General features: G+C 39.7%; 1 protein-coding gene across 3 annotated transcripts in view; it reads right to left on the reverse strand.

Annotated features, from left to right (window-relative positions):
* The window catches only part of RPS6KA5 (ribosomal protein S6 kinase A5), a 184,413-nt gene that overhangs the window by 101,319 nt on the left and 55,215 nt on the right, over nt 1–27,879 (reverse strand). For all 3 annotated transcript variants that reach the window (XM_064571484.1, XM_064571485.1, XM_054513842.2), the window contains exon 3: nt 8,210–8,428. In XM_064571484.1, the coding sequence (XP_064427554.1) occupies nt 8,210–8,428 (219 nt within the window). The remainder of the gene's footprint in view (nt 1–8,209; nt 8,429–27,879) is intronic.

Raw genomic sequence — 27,879 nt, forward strand, 5'->3', positions numbered from 1 at the left:
CAAGTTCTGAGAGGAATACTATACTCCATAGCCGGCAAATGTCAAAGTAAGTATCTGTCAAGATAATACTGACATTATAATAATCTTATCATTTGGAGAAGCTTGTGCCAATCAGGCAAATGTTATCCCAAGGGAATGAAACTGGTCAAGAAATCCCCCGTGAGCCACAAATCCTAGGAGGAGTGTGGTAGCAACCTAGATGTGCCCCCAAAATGTCCTAAAGAACAGCAAGAATGATTATAAACCTCCATAACCTGTTCCTTCAGCAAAACTGAGAGACAAGACCAAGCAGCATGCTGTGGGCAGGCTGAGAAAGAACAGGGCGGGACACAAGTGCTGCGGGAGGGTGAGAAAATGCAGTGAGACAGCAGGGTATAAAATTAATGTACAAAGACTGTCAGCTCTCAGCTAGAAGATACGGTGGAAGAGAAGACCCCGTGTACAACAGCAACACATGACAGAATATCTAAGAATAACTTAAGAAATTTGGGTAGGAGGAAAATGACAAAATACTCCCAAAGTTCTCAGAAGTAGATTTCAACAAATGAGATTTACCATGTTCTTGAAACAGGAATAACCAGTATCATAAAAGTATCAATTCTCCCTAAATTTTTTTAAAGATTTATTTATTTATTTGAGAAAGAGAGAGCATGAGTGGGAGGGGCAGAGGGAGAGAGATTCTCAAGTAGACTCTGTGCTGAGCGTAGAGCCCAATGCAGGGCTCGATCTCACGATCCTGAGATCACGACCTGAGCCGAAACCAAGAGTCCAATGCTTAACCAACTGAGCCACCCAGGTGCCCTGGGATTATTTTAAATCTTAAAAAATTTAGGGAGGGGCACCTGGGTGGTGCACTCGGTTAAGTATTGGACTCTTGGTTTCAGCTAGGTTGTGATCTCAGGGTCGTGAGATTGAGCCCCACGTTGGACTCTGTGCTGGGCGTGGAGCCTGCTTAAGATTCTCTCTCTCCCTCTCCCTCTGCCCACCTCGCCTTGCACACCGTCTCTCCCTCTCTCTCTCTCAAAAAAATCAAATCAAATCAAATCAAAACAATCCCAATGAAAACAACCCTAACAAGCTCACCCTGCCCCAGAACTAGACAATTTGATTTTAAAGTTCTTGTTAAAAAATAAACAAACATGATGGGCCTCCAAATGATTCTGAAAAATAAGAGCAATAGAAGATAAAGGGGACTAGCCTTGCCAGGTATTAAAGCACACTGTAGAACTCTGATAAACTAAAATAGCATGATTATGGCAGACGATTCAACAAACCAAACACAACAAAGAATCAAGAAACAGACCCTAATATATATATGAGAATTTAAAATATGGGAAAGGCAGAGCCTCAAGTCAGTGTAAACTTGGACTTTTTACTAAATGGTGCTGGGAAAACTAGGAGCCATTTGAAAAAGATGAGGATGGATACTATTTTATGTTCCCATGTATCAAAATACTCTGCAAAAATAAAACTATACAAGCACTGGAAAAGACATTGGTGAATTCCTTTATAACCTCAAAGTTGAGAAGATCTTTTATGGCTTATGACTGAAAATCCATAAGCCATAAACATTGCTTTAAAATAAGCTGCACTACATGTAAATTTAAATGTTTTACATGGTAAAAACATCATAAAGTCAAGAGAAAAATGGAAAGCAGGGAAGTTTTTACAATGCATATTGCAAATGGTTATTCTCTCTAAGAGCTCCTCGAAAATTAAGGAGAAAATGGCCAAAGGGTGCAAATAAGTAATTCTCAGGAAAACAAAATGACCTTTAAAACATAAGCAAAGATGTTCACTCTAAGAAGAAGAATGCACATTAGTTCTACACAGAGCTGCCGCTCCTCATCTATGAGACAGGTAAATACCTGCAAGTGTGACGATACTCTGGAGAAACGGCACTCCAATACACTGGCGGGAGTGTAAAATGCTACAACTCCTATGGAAGGATAAACGCAAAATACAGATCTAGTAATCTCCTTCCAGGAATCAAGTACAGTTTTTTCCTATGCAAGTGGGAAATGAAATGTGCAAGTTATACCCGAAGCAACAAAGTAAAAGGTTAGAAACAGCCCTCCCGTTTCTAGTAGAGAATTGGTCACGCACACAATGGAACAGAACTGCATACTACAAAGCGATAAAAAAGAACAAGATGATCTTTATGAACTTGTGCAGCATGAGCTCTAGGATACACTAAGTGGAAAAAAAAAAAACAAAACAACGGTCAGAACAATAAGCACAGCAAGCTACCTCTGGTTATGACTGACAGGAGTTGGTATCAGGGACCCTGAAATACAACCCCATTTGAGCTAGATTTTTAACTTCTTACTTTGAATACTGACAGGTAAGGGAATGACTCTTGCCTTTCCATTAGAAACTGTATCTCAGGGTAACCAAGGAATGACAAAAAAAGGCTGTACTTGACAAAAGAATGCCAGCCAATAAATACAGAAGAAATGACAGATTTAGAAAATCACCATTTTGCAACTCATAATTAAATAGTTGGTTTAAGGGGCGCCTGGGTGGCTCAGTGGATAAGCGTCTGCCTTCGGCTCAGGTCATGATCCCAGAGTCCTGGGATCGAGCCCCGCATTGGGCTGCCTGCTCTGCGGGGAGCCTGCTTCTCCCTCTCCCACTCCCCCTGCTTGTTTTCCCTCTCTCACTGTTTCTCTGTCAAATAAACAAACAAAATCTTAAAAAAAATAGTTGGTGTAAGCAAGTAATTATCAAGTGTTAATTGTTAAAACCATAAAATGTCAAAACATCACACAAGTTATTTGCACTTCTAAGGAAAAAACATAGCCCTGTTATAAAGTGAGCAGACTGTCAGCTCTGTAATTCAGTCTCAGCATTACTAACAACCAGATAATATGTTTCTCCTGACGTGACACAATATGAAACATGAAATATCACCTATGATTTACTCCAGCTAAAACATTTAATGTCAATCTATCAAGATGAGATCTAGCTTCCCAACTACTGGAATTCGGTAGAGAGAGGGATGAGCTAACAGATACTACAAGATATTTTCTTAGACCAATACAAAAAAGGGAATGCTCCAGATTAAGAAATGTCAAAGACATAACAACCAAGTGCATGTTCCTGGACTGGATCATGGTTTGGACAAATCAGCTATGATGGATACTATATGACAATTAGTGAAAAGTGAACATGGACCTGTGTGGTAGACGGCCACAAATTACTTGTAGTTTCCTCATCAGGAAGTGAAGTCTTTGGCAAGGATGTGGAGAAAAGGGAACCTTCGTGTGCTATTGGTGGGAATGCAAACTGGTGCAGCCACTGTAGAAGACAGTAGGGAGGTTCCTCAAAAACTTAAAAATAGAGGGCGCCTGAATGGCTCAGTTGTTAAGTGTCTGCCTTCGGCTCAGGTCATGATCCCAGGGTCCTGGGATCGAGTCCCGCATCGGGCTCCCTGCTTGGCGGGAAGCCTGCTCTCCCTCTCCCACTCCCCCTGCTTGTGTTCCCTCTCTCTCTCTGTCTCTCGCTGTCAAATAAATAAATAAAATCTTTAAAAAAAAAAAAAAAAGAAAATAGAGGGGCGTGTGGTGGGCTCATTCAGTACAGCATGCAGCTCTTGATCTTGGGGTTGTGAGTTTGGGCCCCACGCTGGGTGCAGAGCTAACTTAAAAATAAAATCTTTAAAAAAAATCAAAAATAGAAGTACCACATGATCCAACAACTCTACTTCTGGGTATTTACCTGAAGAAAACGGAAACACTGACTCAAGAAGATACATGCACCCCCATGTTCACTGCAGCGTTATTTACAATAGCCAAGATATAGAAACAACCTAAGTGTCCATCAACGATGAATGGATAAAGAAAATGTGGTACGTATATACACAATGGAGTATTATTAAGTCATAAAAAAGTCATTTGTGACAACATGGATGGATCCTTGAGGACACTACACTAAGTGAAATTAATAAGACAAAGACGAATATCATATGATCTTACCTATATGTGGAATCTCTAAAAAGAAACAAAAAACAAACAAACAAACCAAGCTAATAAGTATAGAGAACAACAGTTAGGTGGTTGGCCAGAGACAGAGGTGGGGGGAGGTAGGCAACATGGGTGAAGCGAGTCAAAAGGTACAAACTTTCAGTTATAAGGTAAGTAAGTCAGAAAAAAAATAAGTATGTCATGAAGATGTAATGTTCAGCATGGCAACTATAGTTAATAACACTGTATTGCATATTTGAAACTAAGAGGTTAAATCTTCAAAGTTCTCATCACAACAACAAAATTCTGTAACTATGTGTGATGAGGGACATTAATCAGATTTACTAGATTTACTTAATCATTTTGCAATATATACAAATATCAAATCATTACATTATATACCTAAGACTAATATAATGCTATATGTCTATTATACCTTAATTAAAAAAAAAACAAACCAGTGAAGTCTATTTCTCTACCACTGAATCTGGGCTGGTCTTGTGTTAGAGGCGAGACTCTAGGAGTTCCAGAGCCTAGCCTTGGGAGGCCTTGCACCCTCTACCTTTGCCCTCTTGGCAGCCTTTCATGAGCTTTCCTGAGGCTGCCATGCTATGAAGAAGCTGACCTACTGCACTGGAGGATGAGAGGTGCCCCAGACAACAGCCAACACCAACTTTCAGACATGAGAACAAAACCACCTTGGCACTTCAAGCCCAGCCAACTCTCCAGCTCGCTGAGTACCGCATGAGCAAGCCCAGGCCAAACCAGCAGAGATCCGCCCAGCCAACCCACAAAATTATGAGAAAATAAATCATTGTTTTAAGCAACTAAACTGTAGAGTGGTTTATTATGAGCAATAAATAACTGGTACCATTGGGTATTAAATGAAATGAAAGTTTATTAACCAGGAAAGGCAGACATCATTAACTGAAAAAAAAAAACACTGGTTACAAACTGTAGGTACAAGACAACCTCATTTGATAAAACATTACATGCAGGCAGACACATGAACTAAAAGATCCAGAAGGATATATATTAAGTAATAACCAATTGCTACATAATGAGGTAAACTCTGGGTAGTGAAAATGTTTTTGTTTTTGCTTTTCCATATTTTGCATATATGTGCTTTTGTAGTAATAAATAGTTTTAAAAAATATCTTTTTTAAAAAGATCTATAATGTTTACTTATTCTTCAGACAAAAAGGTCAGCTGGGTCCCTGAAGAGCTCCACATGAAAATTCTTGCTATTAACCTCAAATAGTACACAAAACTGGATAAAGTCAGTTAATCAATAAACTTTAGGGATAGTTATGGGCTGAATTGTGCCCCCACCCCGGCCCCAAATTAATATATTGAAGCCCTAACCCCCAGTACCTCAGAATGTGACTGTATATGAAGACTGGGTCTTTAAAGGTAATTAAGTTACTTTTATAAAATGAGGTCATCAGGGTGGGCCCTAATCCAGTCTGACTGGTATCCTTCTTAGAGGATGACTGAACTCAAAAAGCCCCACCGGGGTGTGATGCACAGAGGGAGGGCCATGTGAAGAGGCAGCAAGAGGGAGGCCATGTGCCAGCCAGGGAGAGAGGCCTGGAGCATGTACTTCCTTATGGCCCTCAGAGGACACCAACACTGCCGGCCCCTCAATCGGGGCCTTCCAGCCACCAGAACCGTGAGGAAATAAATGTTGTTTCAGCCCCCAGTGTGTGGTATTTTGTTATGGCAAAATAAGGGCTACGCGTACAGCACGGTGTTTGGAAAACTGACCTACTGCGCATCCTAAGCACTGCAAACAGAACCATAAAGAGAGTTCATAATAAAGTCTTGTTCTAAGATTCTGAAAAGTTTTGTCTTGAAAGTCAAATAACAACTATAAACACGCACAAAGAGAAATTATGTTAAATATATCTATGCAGAGATAAAGCAGAGGGCATGCTTTCCAAATGCACTGCTTCACTCATGAGGGAGCCGAGGTGCTATTCTAGTCCACATTCTACTCTTGAGCTGGTGTGAGAAACCAGTTTTCCTGTTTTGTTCTGCATTTGTTTATTTATGGGCCACCAACAAAGAGCAAAATTAATGGAGAACCAACAGCTAAAAAGCAACCCTACTAAACATTATTGTTTTTTTAATCCAATACAAAATATTCCATTCCTCTACTTTGAAATTAAAAACATGGTTTACAAAAACTACACTATTTACAATAAGCAGTAAAAACAAACAAAAAAAGATTGAGTACAGTTATGATGAGAGAATTTGAAGAAGAGCGAGGAGAGGGCATGAGAAGAGCTGCCATGTGATGGGGTGGTCTAGGAGGATGCGTTCTTGTTACTTCTGGCTTATATCCCACTTGTATGATCTTAGGCACATGATTTAACTTTTATGAGCTGGTTCACTGTAAAGGGAGAAGCTTAAACAAGGTAATTATTCCTCAACCAGTCTTTATGGACTTGCTAAAGCTTCCCTGGAAATTCTTATAGGGCAGGGACAGAAATAAACTGGTAGGGCTTGGTGCCCTTGAGCTTAGATTCAGGTAGTGGTATTCATTTCTGTTTGTTTTCCATTTGAACGTTTGTTTTCACTTGGGGTAAGAGTTCTGCTGCTGGAATAGTTGAAACCATTGTATCAAAATGCTCTGTCCCCTGACAACTAGGTAAAAATACTCCAGGAATACATATTTAAGAATGAGTAAATAGGGCGCCTGGGTGGCTCAGTTGGTTAAGCGACTGCCTTCGGCTCAGGTCATGATCCTGGAGTCCCTGGATCGAATCCCGCAACGGGCTCCCTGCTCGGCAGGGAGTCTGCTTCTCCCTCTGACCCTCTTGACCCTCCCCCCTCTCATGCTCTCTCTCTCTCAAATAAATAAATAAAATCTTTAAAAAAAAAAAAGAATGAGTAAATAACATAGCTGAGCAGATACACATAGGAGGCAGAAAGAAGAGCCAAATGATACTGACTTGTAGGAACATCAGGCAGACGATGACATTAATGGGGACTGTGACAGAGCAGGGGAGGGTGTGGCCTCTCTATATAAGAGATTTAGGATTGTTAGTTGATGCTAAGCATTGCAAACTGAGCCTGAAGTGTAACTTCATGACTCAAAAAGTGAATGCAATTTTAGGCATCATTAACAAAAGTATAATTTCCAAAATGCACTCAACAAATTACCCCATATATTTAAGAACCTGTTTGTACTACCAGTAATCAAAGAATATAGGCAGCACTGTTTGGCAGGTTTGAAGTGAGTCAGACCTAAGTTCCAACCTGCATTCTCAAGTTTACACATGCCGTGTAACTTCAGGAAATACAGCTTCTAGAACCTTCAACATCACTAATGGGGGACTGGACCAGCACTGCTGTAAGGGTTAGTGATCACCAGGGATAATACTCAGCATAGTGCTGGTGTACGATAGGCACTCAAGAAATAGCTAATGCCTACAGAGCGCTGTGTGAAATTCTAGCTCATCTAATCCTCAGAACGGTTCGATAACCAGAAGACGGTAATAGGTAAATGCAAATTATCACAAGAATGGGACTAAAACTGTAACAAATGAAACAGTCAATGATGACAGACTGCAATATTAGCAGTACTACCATTTACTATTAGTAGGAACAGAAAATGGTGCAACTCTTCTGCAAAGCAATCAGACAACACGTAACAGAGGACGTTTTCAAAGTTCATATATGATGGTCCAACTCTATTTGGGAAAGGAAAGGATTCAGAAAGTGCCTATGGGTAGAAATGGGAGTGATCTGTTGACTGACTGGTGGGCATCTCCTTTATGTGCATGCTTATCACCAGAAAAGCAAAGCATCTCCAAGAATAGAAGACCTTCTTTTTTATTTTTGCCAGTTAGTGATTTCCATAAATATCCCTTTGTCCACCCAAACCTGGATGTTCCTGAGAACTCCTAAAGCAGAAACTGTGGCCCACTTCCCCATTCAGCTGCTCACATTTAAGTGGAAGCACACTGCCCAGGGAAGCAGACACTCCTAATGACCCCAGTATTTCTTAAGATTAATAAAGGAATGTGGAATAGAAGAATATAAATTCCTTCAGGTTGGGCGGTCCCAAATCCAGAGCAGTTCAGGGTGTGCCAGGAATTGCCACCACAAAGAGAAGAATGAAGGTCAAAACATTTCATTTCTTCTAAGTCTGCAGTATGTTGCCCTTTGAGTTCATTGCAACTCAAGACCCAAGAGAAAGTGTTCTTGTTAGAAGTCTACCAACGATGGACACTTACCTAAAATGAGATGAAGTTTGGTTTCTGTCTGGAAAGCATAGTGCAAGGTCACCAAGAACGGTGACTGCCTGATGTGCTCCAGGACTTGCCGCTCCGTCCTTGTGTGCTCTGTGGTTTTGGCCTTTTGCACTATTGTGGCCTTTTTCAAGACTTTCATGGCGTACAGCTTGCCAGCGTCGTGACCGCTGATTTTACGAACCAGAAATACTTTTCCATAAGCTGAAAATGAGAAGAAAAAATAAAAACAATTAAAATACCCCACATAATGGCAATTCATTGGAAGTTGCAAGTTACAACACACAACAAACAAACATTCTTTGTTGTTCATTGCTGTTCCAAACAGTTCTTTCATGGGGGCGCCTGGGTGGCTCAGTCGGTTAAGCGTCTGCCTTCGGCTCAGGTCATGATCCTGGAGTCCCGGGATCGAGTCCCGCATCGGGCTCCCTACTTGGCGGGGAGTCTGCTTCTCCCTCTGACCCTCCCCCCTCTCATGTGCTCTCTCTCATTCTCTCTCTCTCAAATAAATAAATAAAATCTTTAAAGGGCACCTGGGTGGCTCAGTCGGTTAAGCGTCTGCCTTCGGCTCAGGTCATGATCCCAGGGTCCTGGGATGGGGCTCCATGCCGGGCTCCTGCTTCGCCCTCTTTGTCCCCCCACCCAGCTCGTGCTCTCTCTCTCTCAAATAAATAAAATCTTTAAAAATTAGTTCTTTCATACATTTCTTCAATTGTATGCCAAGTATATTTCTAGGTCTAAACCTTGGTATTTACATATCCAACCACTGCTGACAAAGTTATATTTTACTGGCATTTTCTCAATATTTTTAGCTGTAGGAAACTAGCTGTTATTATGGTCAATTAACCACAATCCAATTCTGGAACAACTGGGACATTTCAGACATCAGATAAGATCTCCAGGTGTTGCTGCTGATGTAAACAAATGAAAAGTTGTTTTTTGGTTTTTTTTTTTAAGATTTTATTTATTTATTTGAGAGAGAGAGAATGAGAGACAGATAGCAAGAGAGGGAAGAGGGTCAGAGGGAGAAGCAGACCCCCGGCTGAGCAGGGAGCCCGATGCGGGACTCGATCCCGGGACTCCAGATCATGACCCGAGCCGAAGGCAGTCGTCTAACCAACTGAGCCACCCAGGCGCCCTGAAAACAGTTCTTAATAAGAATCTCATACATTTAAATCAAGCACCTCAAGTATCCCTCTATACTTACTGAAAAATCTAAAGGAACAGAAGCTGACATTTAAAAACAAAAGAGATCTTCAGATTTAAAAAAACATTAGAATGCCCTAAATTGTCAGCAATCCTGACAGAAGCCCCTTTACACCTCCAGGCAGTAAGTCATGGCTCAGTGGGTCAGCCTCGCCAAATCTTCCCTGAGGGCTCAGCTGGGCCCATCCTGTTAGTGTAGCGCCACTCCCCCAAGTGGGGGCACTGGAAGGAGCACGGTGCACCTTGGGCAGAGCAGGTACAGCAGGTATCTGCATCAATTTCCTTAGAGAAAGGGGGAGAGGGCGGGAAGGGGTACAAAGAGGAGGGTGGAGGAAAGGCAGAAACACCACTGTGACAGGGAAGGGGTAGGTCCCCAATTCATCTCTACAGTGTGTAAATTCTCTTCCCTTTTAAAACACCTCCTGGGATGGGTAACCCAGTCCCACTTTTGAAGTTCAAGACTTTAGTCAGACCATTCTGGAGCCAGTCTGAGTTCTGACCCAGACCAGTGCTTCCCTGCCCTCTGCCCACACCTTCACCGTACTGAGCACATAATTCTGTTCGGATAAACTCACTAGTGTGAGAGAGCTTTAAGCTTTAAGCTTGTACCCTCTGTGTTATTCAGGTCAGTCCTTCGGGAAGTAAATTAGTACCAACAGATGATATACACAGACATACGGATCAGTGAAAGGCTGCGATACTCCTGAGGAGGAGGAAAACCAACACTTCCTAAGGAACTTGTCTATGCCAGGCTCTGTGCTAAACATATTCCACATATTGGTTCACTTAATCCTCAGAACAGCCAATGAAGGTGGTACTTTCAGTAATTCCATTTCACAGATGAGGAAATGGGTTCAAGGAACGTAAGGAACCAGCCAAAAGACTTGGGTAAGAAGTGGCAGAACTGATTCAAGCTTCAGGGAACCACATTTTCTACCGAAAATGAATTTTAAAAAACGATTCTTCACAAATACTAGAAATCGGATGCTCTGGGTTTTAGTAAAATCACTACCATAAATAAACTGAACACATTCTGGAATACAGAGAAAGTTCACAAAAGGTTTGTGTCTTATCTCATTGCAAATAAAGTATAGACTGAGATTTTAGTGAGGTAAAAGTGAACCAAAAGAAGAAAATGACAACTTTCAGAACCTAACAAATTAACCTGAAGTATAAAAATGAAAAAAGCTAATCTATTCAGAAGCACTGAAAAGAAGCTAGAAAATATTCTAATGAAATGTGCTGTATCGTCCACAGAGTCAGCCATGACATAAACTTGGGAGAAAATGAAGTCCTCTACAAGTACGGGGCTTTTGTGTTCCCTACACACACACAGCACCTGCCCTGAATTCCTGTTCTCTGAGATTCCCAGCTCCAGAATGTTCCTTAGAAATTATGTTACCCATACAAGCTCTCCAACAAAGAAAATCTTCCATCATCGCTGGAAGATGGCTGTTCGGCTTATTCGTAGCTAGTCTTGCAGCGTAAGTGTTGACCCATGCAGGGTGTTAGCACTGGACATCTGAGTACTTGTCAGGTGCTTTGGAGGTACATTAGCTCATTCCATTCTTATAGAATCCCTGTAAGTAGATGAGGAGGACTACCTCCATTTCACAGATGGAGAAACTGAAGCATAGAACATACTTGCCCACGGGCGCCTGGGTGGCTCAGTCGTTAAGCGTCTGCCTTCAGCTCAGGTCATGATCCCAGGGTCCTGGGATCGAGTCCCACTTCGGGCTCCCTGCTCGGCAGGAAGCCTGCTTCTCCCTCTCCCACTCCCCCTGCTTGTGTTCCTGCTCTCGCTATCTCTCTCTCTGTCAAATAAATAAATAAAAATCTTAAAAAAAAAAAAAAAAAGAACATACTTGCCCACTTAGCCCTGTGCCCACACTCTGAGCTATGCTCCATCTGCCTCCCTTCAGTGAATGACTTCACAGGCAAATAAAGGAGTCAGACATTAAGCAGAAGTGATAACTGGTGTTTTATTGGTGGAATGGACACAGTGCTATTAACTTCTAAGAGGAGAAAGTCTTACAAAGTGGCCCATTTTATTGATGGAGAGGGGAGATGGAAATATTAGAAAATGTTCCCTATATTGAGTGGAAACAAGCCTTTTTTAATAATATTTATCTGTTGGTCCTTCTACACCCTCTGGACTTACAAAAAAGAATATTACCCTTCTTCTATAATTTTTTTTTTAATATTTAAAAACACTATCATGCCATCTCACCTACGCAGAATGTCCTTATTCCTCAAACCGATCTTAAAGTAAATGATTTTGAGACTTCTCACCACTAGGAGGTTCCACTGATGTGCTCTGTGAGTTATAAACACTTTTTCTTTGATTTCTTTCCTGTTACTTTCAAAATATGTCATATTACGCTCTCCACATAAATATGAGATAGCATAGGATGATAATGGATGTGTCAAATAATATAAAATCATCCTAGTGCTACATTATAAACTATTTGTCAAATAAATAAACAGTCATCTTCTTTGCCATGTGATGATATCCAGAAGCTTGCCAATAACATAAGCTAAAGTCTACATATATCCTGCCAATACAATTACTTTCTCATCTATCAAAAAATGTCAGGGGAAAAAGTGTGATAAAGCTTACAAATCTTGTTTTTACTTTTGTAATTGCCAGGATTAACTAAAGCTACAGTCAGTACTTTTATCACTTAGTAAGTGCCAAAGATGCTTTTGTCAACAACATTTGAGAAGGGCCTTGTAACATTCCAAATAACAAATATTCCAGACCAACAGGGTCTTATAAGTAGGCTGCCTAACGAAAACACAGTTGCCTCCAAACGGCCTTGGTTTTGAAGGACCCACAAGGCTGCTTATCACACTGCAAGGGGGAAGAGAACACAGTCATTGTTGGCGAGACTTTACACAAGCCAGCCTCCCTGGGTAAGCTGGTTTGCAGCTTAGCACAGAGGGAGAAAGTCAAATAGTCCTTGCGCTGAACAGCACCCTCCACTCCAGAACCATCCTCATGTTTTCCAGTACTTTAAGCGGGGCCACTAAAACTGGAAGTGATGGCAGTATTAGATCCTTCCCATTTGTAGCCAGATGAATGGCTGCCTGCCTTCCAGTGCGGCCAGCTCCTGGCTTTCGTTCGTTAGGTGTGTGCTGACATCATTAAAGAATTCCCTTTTTTTTTTTTTAAAGATTTTATTTATTTATTTGAGAGAGAGAATGAGATAGAGAGAGCATGAGAGGGAGGAGAGTCAGAGGGAGAAGCAGACTCCCCGCCGAGCAGGGAGCCCGATGCGGGACTCGATCCCGGGACTCCAGGATCATGACCTGAGCCGAAGGCAGTCGCTTAACCAACTGAGCCACCCAGGCGCCCTAAAGAATTCCCATTTTGAAAGCATCTTTTGCAAACTGGAAAGGTTACCAATGGCGAAAACTCTTTTGGCCGTAAAAAATAAACAATAGTACTTCCTGCTCAGACAGAGCCCCTAAAATGGATGTTTGGCAACACATCTGGCTTTTCTACTTAAGAGCCTGAGCTTCCTGCTTTAGTGTGACTCTCTATGTCCACACCGACATGCAATGGCCTCAAATGCTTTATCAGCAATCCTCACGGAAGTCTTGTGTACTGCTGTGAATCTTACTGATTTCAGCAGCACAACGGCCTTCTCAAGATACCCGGCCAAGTGATACGAGCGAAAGAGGGCATGGAGTTCACTGGTTTTCCAGAGGACCAGTCTCACAGCACTCGACGGAGGGTAGAAGTTCTCCTTACTTTGAGACTGAGGGAAAGTCAATTATAAGAATCCATGATAAGAAGGATTCATTCCTGACTTAGCTTGATAGACACCTGTGATCATATGAGTGGAATAAATCCTTCAATTCTAGGCCCTACAGACATCATTTTGGGTTCTGCTGAAGACCTGCATGCTTGTCTAGCCAAGCAGCCATTTTTGGAGCCGAGAACTGGATCAAGACACGTAAGTAAACTTCGCCAAAGCTGGAAAAAGATTTCTACAGCTCAGAGGAAAACTACAGATATCTTAAGAAGGTTACTTCTGTCCAAACTGAAATGTGGATTTAGAATTCTATCCTAGCTGACACAGACAGCACAATGTTGGCAAACCTTGTTGACAATAATCTCAACAGCTTGAGGATAAAGCAAATAATGTAAAAGGAACTAAAACCAAGAATCATGGCGAAACGTCTAGCTCCGTGGAGTAGGTCTTAGTTTGCTTTTCCAATGTAGGAATCTTATTCCACTTGCCACAATTACCATTATGAACCAGGTTTTTAGCACTTGTTGTCATAATAAAGAAAAGTTAAAACTGACTGACAGTTTTAAAACAAGATGACATTCATGCTGCCATATCAAAAGCCACCGCACAATTTCAACTACTTTTTCAAGCTAAACAAAGCAGCCTTCTTGCTGAAATGTATTTTGACCATAATTAAACTGATCTTTTCACTTTATTTGTAACATGTGAATTCATTAAAAAGTTTTAGGAAGTAGCATTTACTCCTTGCATTAAAATGATAATGAGCTCACAATTTGGTAAAAAAGTATTTTTATAGTCTAAAACAGCAATCACTTTACAATGCCCTAAGATCAAAGTCATGTAAAATTACGTATGTTTACATGCATTATTCTGGAGGAAGAGGTTAAGGACCCTTGTTCTAGCCGGTCTCTGGTTTATTGAGTTTGCATTACAGTGCTCACCTGGGACATCCTGCTCTCGCTGGGATCCAAATGGCTCAATCACTGGGAGAGCACTGTTTCCTGTCACTCAAACTTTTCCTAATGCTATCTAAAACTGTTTACATTGTACACACTGCTTATCAGCCACGTTACACTTTGGGTTCATACCGAACTTGTAGCCGAAACTACTGTACTTGAACCATAGCCTTTAAAAAAATATATGGTAGAAATTCTTAATGACTTCCATTTAGACGACTGAGCCCTCCCCTCCTCTGTCCAACACACTGCTGCACACTGAATGCCTGGGGCTGGCTGGTTCACCCGTGCGCTTCTGTCTCCCGGCAGCTCAGCCGTCTGCTTCCTACCACTCACGGATACTCGTGGCCTCACCCATTGACTCCTATTGTAGATGCTACTGTTATTATGTAATTTAACCATATATTACATAAACCACTAAAATGTAAATGTGAAAGAAAAGAGAAAAATGAGGTTGAGTACTGTGGAAGAACTACATAAAAGCAAGACACTTTAAAAAAAAGAGCTGCTGAAAAGCTAGGTGTGGGTGGAACACTATAAAAGGCTTGGGGGAAAATTGTGGAAATCTAGAAGGATTTTGTACTCAGAGTACTTCAAATGCGTCTGGTTCTCACTCCACTTTAAAGAATCCGAAACTTAATTTTAGATGTTGCACTACAAGTGTAGTTTATACAAAATAAATTATTGTTTAAGAAATTATTCTCAAAGAAAAGGTCCTGTGCCTACAAATAAAGATGGTAAGTGAATAGATATTTATCTTTTTTAAGTGAAAATAGTATGTTCAGAGTATTTATATATCCTTTTAAAGTGATTCTCCACTTTAACCAACTTCTTTTGATTAACCACAAGTACCAATCATGTCATATGAGAGAGGATCATGTTCATCACTGCTGGAACCCATCCCTCTCTCCTCCTTCCAGATTAATGGAATCTTGTTCAAGGGTGACCTGGCTATCAACCACTATGCCTCCCAGCTTACTTCCATCCTCAACCTGGTAAACACAGCTTTTGTGATGTCATCTGAACTGTTGATAAAAATATAACCCTTCTGGCTCAAATCAGTTGATTTCCAACTGCCCTTACGATTGGGAGAATCCTTAATATAATTAAATTCTCTAGCTTCTACCTTCCTCTCTCCACCTTCTTACCACCTCATTACCGGACTCCTTCAGACAGCCAACCTTTTCTGACTTCCTAGACTAGCACAATTCCTCTGATTTTATGTTCTCATGACACCACACATTCTTTGTCACAGGGATGATCAGAAACATGACTTTTCATTTATTTGTATGAATGCTTCATTGTCTAAGTTCCACTGGACTGTAAATTCAACAAAATCATACACTGTCTGATTTTACTCATTCTGTATCATTAGCAAGTAACCTGAGCTGCCACATCATGGAAACTCAAATAATACTGAGCACGTGAAAAACAAATGAACAAACAAGTTAGTGCAAAGGATTAGACCAAAAAACGAGCTCTATGGTATATAGCCAAATACCTTCTTCTCAGGTAGTAATTTTGATCTGAAGTTGAAGCTGTCTTTAATGAAAGAAACCAGTAATGCAGATCTGCAACACAGAGCCATACCCAGCCAGCTCCTTCCCTCTGGGGAAGGAACAATGAGCTTTCATGAAGCAATCCCCCCCTTTTTTTTAAGATTTTATTTATTTATTCATAAGAGACAAAGAGAGAGAGAGAGGCAGAGGGAGAAGCAGGCTCCCCGCTGAGCAGGGAGCCTGATGTGGGACTCTACCCCAGGACCCAGGGATCATGACCTGAGCCGAAGGCAGACGCTTAACCATCTGAGCCACCCAGGTGCCCTGAAGCAATCCCTTTTAATTTGGGTATTAAATATGATTCCTGGCAACATTCCCTGGTGAAAGTGAACTCAGGAAACTTAGATGCCACCATTCTAGAGCAGAAAAATGTCCTAACATAATGACATCCATATATGGCCACTGTTTTGTAATCTGCCACAACCACTTAAGAATGAATTACAATGCCTAGCCATATCCCTTTCTCGTATATAATTTAACCTGGGGAAAGATTTCTGTCTTTCCACATGTGATATGTCCTGGGCACTGACCAGCAGGCCACATGCCTTCCCTCCTTCTTCCCCTGTGGAACTTCATTCACCCCAAGACAGCAATGTCAGAAATGGAACCAAGCAAGAAATATACTCGTGGAATTCTGAATTTCACTTGTCCTGCTCTTGAAAACTGGTATCCTTGTCAATAGGCGAGTCGAATGTACACGATGAGTAATGCTAGAGTGGTACATATGAAGCCCCCCTAAAACTGCCATCATCAATCTCAGAGAATTAGCTTCATTTCAGTGTTTAGTGCGGCACAATCATCCACAAAAAACACACACTCTCAGTGCAACAGTGAAACTGACTAACCACAATTTGGTACTTCTAAAGATTCATCTGAAACATCTGATTAATTAGACCTTAGAATTAAAAAGAAACATTACTGGGGTGCCTGGGTACCTCATTCGGTTAAACATCCAAATCTTGGTTTTGGCTCAGGTCACGATCTCAGGGTCGTGAGATCGAGCCCTATGTCAGGCTCAGGTGCTGGGAGTGGAGCCTGCTTAAGATTCTCTCCCTCTGCCCCTTCCCCCTCTAAAAATAAAAAAAATAAAAAGAAACACTGTCCATCTCAGTAATTCTCCAAAATGTACCCTATGTGGACAGAGCAATAGAAAGCACCTCACTTGGACCACAGTAGCAGCTGAGTTCTACTCAGAAACACATCAGTACAGTACAGTTTAATCTTATGTGTATCACTTTCTAAAGAGACTACCTAAAATACAATGATGTGTTTTCAATAATACCGCCACCTCTTTTGTCAAAGATGCTATTCTCATGATATGATTTAATGTTCACGATATAAGAACCATTCAATAACTTAAGTGCTTGTCACAAGTCTGTCTGAACAGGTTTTTTCCAAACAGTGGGCCGTGACCCACTAGTGGATGATGGTATCAATTTAATGGGTTCAAACAGCATTCTAAAAAACTAAGAGAGAACCAAATATACTACAAGTATTTCATGGAACCTGTGTTTTCTCTTTATATATGCATGTGCACGTGTATGTATATATGAATGTAAACAAATCTGACCACATAGGAGGGGAAAAGAGGGTAGTACAGAGCAATGGTTAATACACAGACTGCCTGAGTTTGAGCCCTAGATATGTTATTTAGTAACTATATGACCTTGGGTAAAACAGTTAAGATAACAGTGTCTCTGGTGCTTGGGTGACTCAGCCAGTTGGGCATCTGACCCTTGGTTTCCGCTCAGGTCATGCTTGTGAGATTGAGCCTCATGGCAGGCTCCGTGCTCAGCGGGGAGTCAGCTTGAGATTCTCTCTCCCTCTCTCTCTCCTCCTCCCCCCGCTTGTGCTCTTTCTCTTTCTCTCTAAAATAATAATAATAAAAAAAAGATAACAGTGCCTCAATTTCCTCACTAGGGATAGTAATAGTTCCTACATTATAAGGTGTGGGGATTAAATAAATTAATATAAGCATCCTGGCAGATAACAAACACTATGTAAGTGTTAGTGGAAAAAAGTGTGTGTGTGTTTATACGTCTATATGCATAACATAAATACACATACTGAGTTGCAATACAAAATGTGCCTATTTCGTCCTATGGGTAATAATCAGAAGAGCTTGAAAGCCACTGTTCTAGATGAATTTATATGCCTTGCCTTTAAAAGGAAAATTATGGGGCGCCTGGGTGGCTCAGCTGGTTAAGCATCTGCCTTGGGCTCAGGTCATGATCTCAGGGTCCTAGGATTGAGTCCCATGTCAGGCTCCTGGCTCAGTGGGGAGTCTGCTTCTCCCTCTCCTCTGCCCCTCCCCCTGTTCCTGTTCTCTCTCTCTCAAATAAATAAAATCTTAAAAAAAGAAAAAAGAGAAAAAAGAAAGAAAAAGAAAATCATGCAAGTCACAGAGTTTTCCCTTTATCCCTGCCTCTCAGTTACCTCAGAGGTAAATGTAAGACTCAGTTACAACGCCTGTCTCACCCCAGATGTCTGTGACCTCTACTTCACTTCCCTTTTATCTGGCTTTTGCTCGGTCGTCTTCTTCTTCTTTTTTTTAGGTTCTCTCTTTTTTATCTATCTTTGAAAATGCCCTTCAATCTCTTTTTGAAAGTAGGTAAATTTCAAAACACATTAAAAATAAGATGCACTTGATTTTCATATTTATGAAATAAGTATTGTTTACTAAATTCTCTTATATAACAGATATCTTAATTGTACACTCAATTCCAAATATTAAAAAAATACATACCTATAAAACTAAGTATTTCAATATAATTTTAAAAGAAAAAAAGGAGAATTTGAGCTATTTAACACAACTATTTTTTTAAATTGGCCACTGTTTTCATTTGTAAAATAAAAAACACCCAAAATTTCTAAAATTAATGAAGGTAGACTGACTAAAATAGATTATTCTTCTAGCATGTAAGGAAAAGCTATGAATCCAAAACATGATTAAATAAATATTTGTTAAAAAGCAAAAGAGACATAGTGAAAGCATACGAAATCATAAGCAGTAATTTTTATAAAAAACACCAGGTAGGCCATTTGTTCAGGGCACAAACATTTATATCTTCTAGAAGATACATAATAAAGAGGATCTAGATGAGATATAAAAAAAGCGTCAGCATTCTAGATTTAACCCAATTATAGTTTTTAAATTAACCAGGGCCATTTCACCCATTTGCTTAACTCCTTCAATGGTCAGAAACAGTAGTACAGCTGAATCAGGAACACAAATCAGTACATTTTCTCATGAATGGTGATAGCGTCGAAAAAAGACTTAGTATGTACAAAGGTTGAAAGTAAAAATAGTCACAGGATTAACTATCTGGGGGTATCATTTATGCATATTCCATTAGTTTGAGTAATTAAAGACTAATTGTATAATGATCTTCTAGATCAGTACTGTGTATTCAGAGAAAGCACTGAGACACTCCGTGCATTAAACCAGCTCATAACTGCATACATGGAAGTGGCTATGGCCAACTCCTGACTACCTCCGTATGGATGACCCATTTAAACCACAGGCCATTTCTGACCCCTGGTGCCAAATGACTTGAAAACCAAAGATTCTGGTCCAACAGGAAAGAAGAAAAAGTAACAAAGGAAACCATGTCCAACTGTGAGGTCTAGACTTGGAAATGACTACCCATGGATGTGATTACCCGAGAATCTCACTAAAAGAAAAATACACAAAAACAAGTAAGTAAGAACAACTAAGAAGCACATTCATAAATTATTCTCTTTATATCTCAATAAACAAGCCATTTCCCTAGCTACACAGTTAGGTCTTAATGACCGGTGTTAATGACCATCTGTAGCAGACGTGAATGGTGCTCTGCCAGATCACACTTTTATAGGCCAGGGTACCCAAATCCCAGCCACAGGCCCACAGTTGCCTCCTTCTGCCTCTGGAGAAAGACCTAAGGTAGACAGAAGTCACAGTCTCACCTGGGAGGGCACATTCCACCATTCCCTACCCCGCCCCCACCCAAGCAGCCCACAGTCAATGACTACCATAGGTACAAAGGCTTGCCTCATCCCTTTGGCGCCAAAACTTCCCATGGGCTCAGGCTGAATCTAGACCCCAGCTTAGACCACATGCTGCTTAGGTTCTTCCCCCGCTCCTTCTGCTTTCCTCACTCTCTCCTGAGAGGAATGCTCTGAGCATTCCTCTCAGGCAATAAATCACATGCACCTAAATCCCTGTCCTGGGCTCTGCTTCTAGCAAACATGACCTAGGACAGCATCAGTAATAAATCAAATTGTATTTACCCTAGGGAGACAATGTCAACCAACATCTTCATATGGAATCATTTTATGATTATGGCATAAAACACTACAAACATTTAACCTCTCAAATTTTCATAAACACCATAGGTTTACACTGAAGCATAAGGCCTAGTGGGTATATACAGATACAGATAAAAACTTTTTTGAATAACAATTTTGACAATTTCATGAATACATGCCTTGAAAAGTACTGTATTTTAACAGGGATACTTTCCAAACACTTAAGAGAATAAAATGACAAATGATGACTATGTCATCATACTTCATAAAACAGTCTTCTGCATGATTTCAACCAAAGTTTTCCCCCTCTATCATTTCACCAAAAAGTTGCCTGGTGCAATTTCTAGCACCCTCTAGTGGCAAATTACCCAAGAGAAATAGAAATGACTCCTTTAATAAATAAAATGTGTTTCTGAAAACCCTGCAGTAAAAATTAAAAATAAAAATAGAAAAGGCTGTCCCATCAGGGATGATTTTCACTGAGTCTGGGACAATGAGTAAAGAACTACCAGAGTCACCATTTCAAAGATGGCACTTTAAGACTGAGGTAAGCAACCAAAAGGTAAGTCTCTCTACTGGATAAATAAGTGTTTTCATGGAACAGCTTGCAAGATCTGCTATTGATTAGATGTCAGGAAAAAAAAAAATCCACATGGCAAGGAAAAAGTGACCTTCTTATAAGGGCACCAGGGACTGAGGTAGGCACAAATGTTTGTTGCTCGTCAGACGTTCGTGGTGGCAAGGCACTGTGAATTCCTATACTCTGCCAGTACTCATTCCAAGGTTTCATAAGCCCAGGAATAATTCTATATTAAATGAAGACCAGATCCTTATTATTCAACTTGCAAGTCTGTATGTAATGTATCTTTTTTTTTTTAATACTCACTACTCTATCCCCAGCACCCAAAACAGTACTTGCCTCTTGATAAATACATGTGAATGAATGAATCCCGAATGCAATGGGAATGAACTGAAAGTTGTTTTTTTTTTAAGATTTTATTTATTTGACAGAGAGAAAGGGAACACAAGCAGGGGGAGTGGGAGAGGGAGAAGCAGGCTTCCCGCTGAGCAGGGAGCCCAAGGTGGGCTCAATCCCAGGACCCTGGGATCATGACCTGAGCCTAAGGCAGATGCTTAACGACTGAGCCACCCCGGCGCCCCTGAACTGAAAGTTGTAAAAAGAGAAGTGACAGGTCTAATTTTGTACTTAAGATGGACCACTCCAGCTACAGTGTGGAGAACAGAAGAGGAAGAATCAGCTGAAACCTGGGAGATTTGTGGTGGTCGTATTTCCCTCTTGCTGGACATATTTTAGGCTTTACAATAAAATATTTGTTAAGAAATAACATTCACTTACATATCAAGCTAATCTGACGCCTTGGTAATGCATTATATTAGCTCATTTAGAAGCTCGGCTTCTTTCCCTTTCAGTTACATAAATAGCTGACGTTTTTACAGCATTTACTATGTGTCAGGCAATCTAAATATTTTATTACTCATTTTCTGTATATTATAACATAAGATTGTCAACCTAAAGTACAAAAAGGGTGTTCAGAGGGGCAGCTGGGTGGTTCAATCAGTTAAGCGACCAACTCTTGATTTCGGCTTAGGTTGTGATCTCAGGGTCGTGAGATCAAACCCTGATGCGAGGCATGGAGCCTGCTTAAGATTCTCCCTCTCCCTCTGCCCCTCCCCCCAATCCCACCCACTCATGTACACATGCGTTCTCTCTCTAAAAAAATAAAAAATAACTTCAGTCGAAATTACTCCCAGATATGCTAACAGAGTGAGTGACTATATGAAAAAACTAATTATCCCTATGAAGAAGTCCTAAATAATTTTGTTTTTCTAATTTAGGGTACAGCTTTACAGTAGAGTTTCCTATTCAATAAATAACCACAACTGATGGTTATCTAGCAATTGGCAATTCATATCCATTCTTTTATTAATCCTATAACAACATTGTGAGATAGGTATTATTGATTTATGTCAATAGGGACTTAGGCTCTCAGAGCTCAAGGGATTTACCCAAGGAACTCAAGTAGGTGATGATAACATCAAGATTCAAACCTGAATCTTGTAATGGCATCCTGGATACCCAAGTACTTCACAATTATGAATGCACCAAAACTGGAAGATGAAATCAACTCAGCTGCACCCTTTATGGTTGGTTATATGGCAAATTTTATTTATTTATTTTTTTTGGCATAATGACAAAAGATCTCCAAAGTACAGGATCATGTATAATGAACAAAGAAAATCCAAAGAGAATATTGAAGTCTTTTAGCTAAGACCATCATGCTCCACTAAGCATCAGAAATACTAAGGCACACAATGGGTACACTTAAAGACTTTCTTCACCTATATTGGACACATGTCTTAGAGAAAGCAAATGGTTAAAAGTAAAGCAGCAGAAAAGGAGAGAAATAAAAACAGAATCAGTATTCTCACAAACAATCCAAAATTTCATCACGAAACAAGATAACAGTTGATTCTTGAACATGGGTTTGAACTACAACGGTCCACTTATAAATGAATTTTTTTTTTTTTTAAAGATTTTATTTATTTATTTGAGACAGAGAGAATGAGAGACAGAGAGCATGAGAGGGAAGAGGGTCAGAGGGAGAAGCAGACTCCCCGCCGAGCAGGGAGCCTGATGCGGGACTCGATCCAGGGACTCCAGGATCATGACTTGAGCCGAAGGCAGTCGCTTAACCAACTGAGCCACCCAGGCGCCCCTATAAATGAATTTTTTTAAATACAGTACAATACTGTAAATGTATTTTCTCTCATATGATTTTCTTAACATTTCCTCTAGCTCACTTTATTGTTAAATACACAGTACATGATACATATAACACACAAAATATGTGTTAATTGATCATTTACATTATCAGTAAGGCTTCCAGTCAACAAGAGGGTATTAGTAGTTAAGTTTCTGGGGGTTCAAAAGTTATACCTGGGTTTTCAACTATGTGCACCCATCCCCCACATTTTTCAAGGGGCAAGTGTAATTCTAGAAGATGAACCAAAGCTATTTCCTGGACTTGGAAGTATCAATCTCAAAAATAATGCTAGAGATAAGAGTATGAAATATATATACTATTAAACTAATTATTATGCTTTATACTGTTATAAGCTATGGAGACGGGGCAGGGCAACAGAGATAGACAAATATAGAGAGATGATCCCAAGAGCTTACAATCTAAAAGAAAAATAGCATATATGAAGGAAAATTCAGAGAACCACTCATTGCTGTGTTCTCGGCAAAGGACTTTCAGTGCCCCAATTCAGAGAATGAATCAATCTGAGCAGTATTTAGACAGGCAGAAGAGAAGAAGAGCACTAGGATAATGGGAACAAGACAGAGCATCAGAATATGGGAAAAAGGATGCATCATTGTAGGGGAGTAAAAGAAAATTAACCAGGGCGCCTGGGTGGCTCAGTTGGTTAAGCGACTGCCTTCGGCTCAGGTCATGATCCTGGAGTCCCTGGATCGAGTCCCGCATCAGGCTCCCTGCTCGGCAGAGAGCCTGCTTCTGCCTCTGACCCTCCCCCCTCTCATGTGCTCTCTCTCTCTCTCTCATTCTCTCTGTCTCAAATAAATAAATAAAATCTTTAAAAAAAAAAAAAGAAAAAAAAAAAGAAAATTAACCAGACTAGAAAGTAGATGGAATATCAGGGTAAATGGACAAAAAAAAAGACAAGAGAAAACAAAGCTAAGCCTGAGAGCAAGACAAGGATTTGGATTTGAATTAATTAACTGGGGAAAAAAAGGCACTATAAGTTCTAAATAGGAGAATAGTATAATAATGTTGAATTTTAATGAGGACGCATACCATTTATAACAGAATATATGTAAAATGCATAAAATGGAAGAGAGAACTTGCAGAAAGGCAGAACAGTTAGGAAAACCCTAACAACAATCCATGTACAAGGTAATACGAGTGACAGCACTAGGAACAGAAAAGGTCAATCCAAGGGTCATTTTGAAGGAAAAATTACAGGATTTTGTGAGAAACAAGAAATAAAAAGAGAAAAAAATAAAAAATTCCTTCCAAGTTTCTATCTTAGGAAACTGATCAACAGATCAGTGACAGACCAACAGAAACAAGATAGCTGAAAAGAGAAATAAATCAAAGTCTGAGTAAAAGAGAGATTTTTATTTTTACTTTATTTATTTTTAAAGATTTTATTTATTTATTTATTTGAGAGAGAGAGAGAGAGAGCATGCACGCGAGTGGGAGGAGGAGCAGAGGGAGAGGGATAAAGCAGACTCTGCATTGAGCATGGAGTCCGATGTGGGGCTCGATTCCATGACCCTGAGACCATGACTTGAGCTGAAATCAAGAGTCTAATGCTCAACCGACTGAGCCACCAAGGTGCCCCAAAAGAGAGATTTTTAAATGAATATTACTTGCATTTAAGTATGAGATCAAAAAGCAAATCTTTGATATTATAATATTCCACAAAGTCTTCAAGATATTGGATGAACAGCATTTTATATAGTTCAAAATACATAAAAATTAATTCATCAGAAGAATTTTCAGTTTCACTTCCAAAGAAAACCTGGCATGACACATAAAGACATCTGATGAGGCTTTTCTATTATTCTAAGTAGTGCTGGAAAAAATTATCTTAAAAAGGTAATGAAACTGAAAGATTAGTGGTGAAATTTTTGAATAAAAATTGAGATTTATTATATTCATAAGAAAAGTTTCCACCTACTCCATTTAGTCATCAAAAATGTGATTTTAAATACCTACAATGACATCTTAGTTATTCCATGTTCTCATAAGAGCAAGCACACTGTCAGCTGACAAAAGGAAAAGCAGTACCCACAGCTAACAATAGACCAATAATATGACAGTGAAAAAGCATGAAATGAAAATGCCAAGGTAAAACATTACTAACAATCTCTTTCCTCACCTTTGCAAACCTGTCTTAAGGACCTGCGATCATACACTGCCACTCAAAAAGCTGAGGTAGATAACAGGACAAAGTATTAATTGTGTTGAAAGAAAGTATACACCAGGTTTGATTTTATAAATTTGATATTAAAAATCTTACATGTTCGGAACTGGCCTCTAATTTTTCTTCTTCATATTCTCTTAGTGGTTTTTGGAATCAAAGTTATACTAGCCTCATGCAATGAACTGGAAAGAAGAATCCCACTTTTTCTAGTCTCTGAAAGAGTTTGTGGAAGATTAGAATTATCTATGTCTTGAATGTTTGGCAGAACTCATTCTTAAAACTCTACCAAGTGCTGTCCTAACAAGAAGATTTTTACTTACCAGTTTCTGTAACGGTTATAGGATACTAAGGTTTTCTATTCTTTTTTCAATTGGTTTGGAAATTCACACCTTTCAAGATTTGTGAGGAGATTAAAGTTTGAGGAATAGTACCTCAGAACACTAATTCCTATCACCTCCCAAACTGTATGATATTTTTGTCCAATAATTCAGTTTCCTTTTTTTAACCCCACGATTTCAACATTACAACTATGGTTTTTTAGATTTTCTTTACCCACCAAACCTTTTTGCATCTCAGAAACTCTCCTGAGATTACTTTCCTTGTCCCTACATGGAGATCTGTTAGAAATTCTTCTAGTGAGGATGTGTTGGTGGAAAACACACTCAGCTTCTGTGTGTCTCAAAAATAGTTTTGTTGGGTATAGAATTCTAAATTGACAGTTATTTTCTCTGGGCATTCTGCAGGTATTCTTCTTCTCTTCCAAGGCTTTCATGGTTGCTGCTAAAAAGGCATCTGTTTGTCTGATCACTGTTCTTCCTTCATAAATAAGTCTTTTCACTCTGGCTGCTTTTAGGATATCTCTCTGTCTCTGGTGCTCATCCCCTTCTCTATGATGTATCATGTAAAACTTTCCATTTGTCTGTCTACTTGTAAATTGTTCTGTTTCTTCAATCTGTGAATTCATATTTTCAGTCAATCTTAGTAAATTCTCAGCTACAACCCCTCCTCTATTAGCTCCTTCTGGGATTCTGATTAGACAAATTTGTACCTTCTCTCTGTCCTCTACGTCTTCATCTCTCTCTTATAAATGCCATCTCATTTTTCTCCCATTTTATATTCTGCATATTTTCCTCAAATCCATCTCTCAATTTGCTAATTCTCTTTAGCTACATCTCATCTGCTAGTAAACCATCTACTGAATTTATAATTTGAATTATTTTTCACTTCTAGAAGTACTATTGGTTCTCTTTCAAATCTGCCTAGTCATTTTGTAGTATGTCTTTTTTCCTGAATATTACCATCAATGTTCTAATTTTAAAAACCATATAAACATATATATCATATTTCATACCTAATAATTCCAACAGTCTGGTGACTTGCTTCTTGGATGCTTGTGATCATTCACAATTAAGATCATGTCTATAAAACTTCCTTCAGTACTTCTTTATGGTCTAGGTAACAGTTCATTCTTTCAAAGAGGACTTACATTTGCTTTTCCTAGGCACCTGGGAATACTACCAACTCGGTACTACTGTAAACTAAATTCTTACCTATTTTTTGTTCTTTGGGATCATACAAATGTGTACAAATTCAAGCTGCAAACCTGCACAATGCCTGGCTTTTGTTGTGAATGCTCAGGGAAGGCTTTTGTTTATTTTTTTAATTCTCTTCACCCAGAGCCAATGCTGAGGCAGAAAAATTTCCTCTGCGGCTCCCTTTGCAGGCTGCATTTTCTTACTTAGTCTTTTTCTAAGCAGTAGTCTTCTCTACCTCTTGGGAGCCTTAGATGATATCTCTCATACCAAGCATAAAAATGGGAAATCCAAAGAACTAGCTCACAATTTACTGGTAGATTTCCCCAGAATAACCTCTGCCTTCAGGGAGCTTATGCATTCTCTAGATTCCTGCTCCCACTTTCTTATTGGATTCCAAGGATTTTCCTTATTCTTACCAGCTGACCTATACCATCGAGTAGACTTTCTTTAGAGGCATTTTATCCAGCACTTTAGGAGTTTAAAAATGAGGGGGATTTTTCAGGATATGCAAGCTGTCATCTTATCAGAAAGAGAACATACACTGCCTTTCTGTTTCTACTTATGTATTTGGAATATACTGCCAAATATAAAATTGACAGATCAAGGAACAGAATTAGTTTCATGGGTTTTGTTACATGCTATAAAATTCAGTGATGAAAATTAATTAATATCACATTTTAACAGTGGCTTGAGAAGATTTGTAGATTCCATGTCTATTTTGCTTCAGAGAAGTTATCTAATAATATTAAATAAAAGTTTTTTGGTTTTGATGATATCTGGAATAAAACATGATCTTAGTCTGGTTTGTATAACTTATCTTCTAAAAGAACAGCTACAATGTTGGTAAGGATGTAGAGATACTGCAACCCTCACACACTGCTGGTGGGAATGTAAAGTGGTGTGGCCACCTTAGAAAAAGTCTATAGTGGGGCGCCTGGGTGGCTCAGTCGTTAAACGTCTGCCTTCGGCTTGAAGGGTCCCAGGGTCCTGGGATCGAGCCCCCACATTGGGCTCCCTGCTCCGTGGGAAGCCTGCTTCTCCCTCTCCCACTCCCCCTGCTTGTGTTCTCTCTCTCGCTGTGTATCTCTCTGTCAAATAAATAAATAAAATCTTTAAAAAAAAGAGAGAGAAAAAGTCTAGTAGTTCCTCAAGAAGTTAAACATAGAATTATCATCTGAAATGGCAATTCACTACTAATATATACCCAAGAGAAATTAAAACTTATGTTCACCCAAAAACTCATATGTGAACACTCAGAGCAGCATTGTTCACAATAGCTAAAAGGGAGAAACAACCCAGCAACTGATAAATGGATAAACAAAATGTGGTATATCCATACAGTGGGATATTATTAAGCCATAAAAAGGAAAGAAG

This window comes from Mirounga angustirostris, unplaced genomic scaffold (genome assembly GCF_029215605.1).
Source record: "Mirounga angustirostris isolate CCGP_5_RB_7025 unplaced genomic scaffold, mMirAng1.0.hap1 SCAF_9, whole genome shotgun sequence".
Taxonomy (NCBI): Eukaryota; Metazoa; Chordata; class Mammalia; order Carnivora; family Phocidae; genus Mirounga; species Mirounga angustirostris.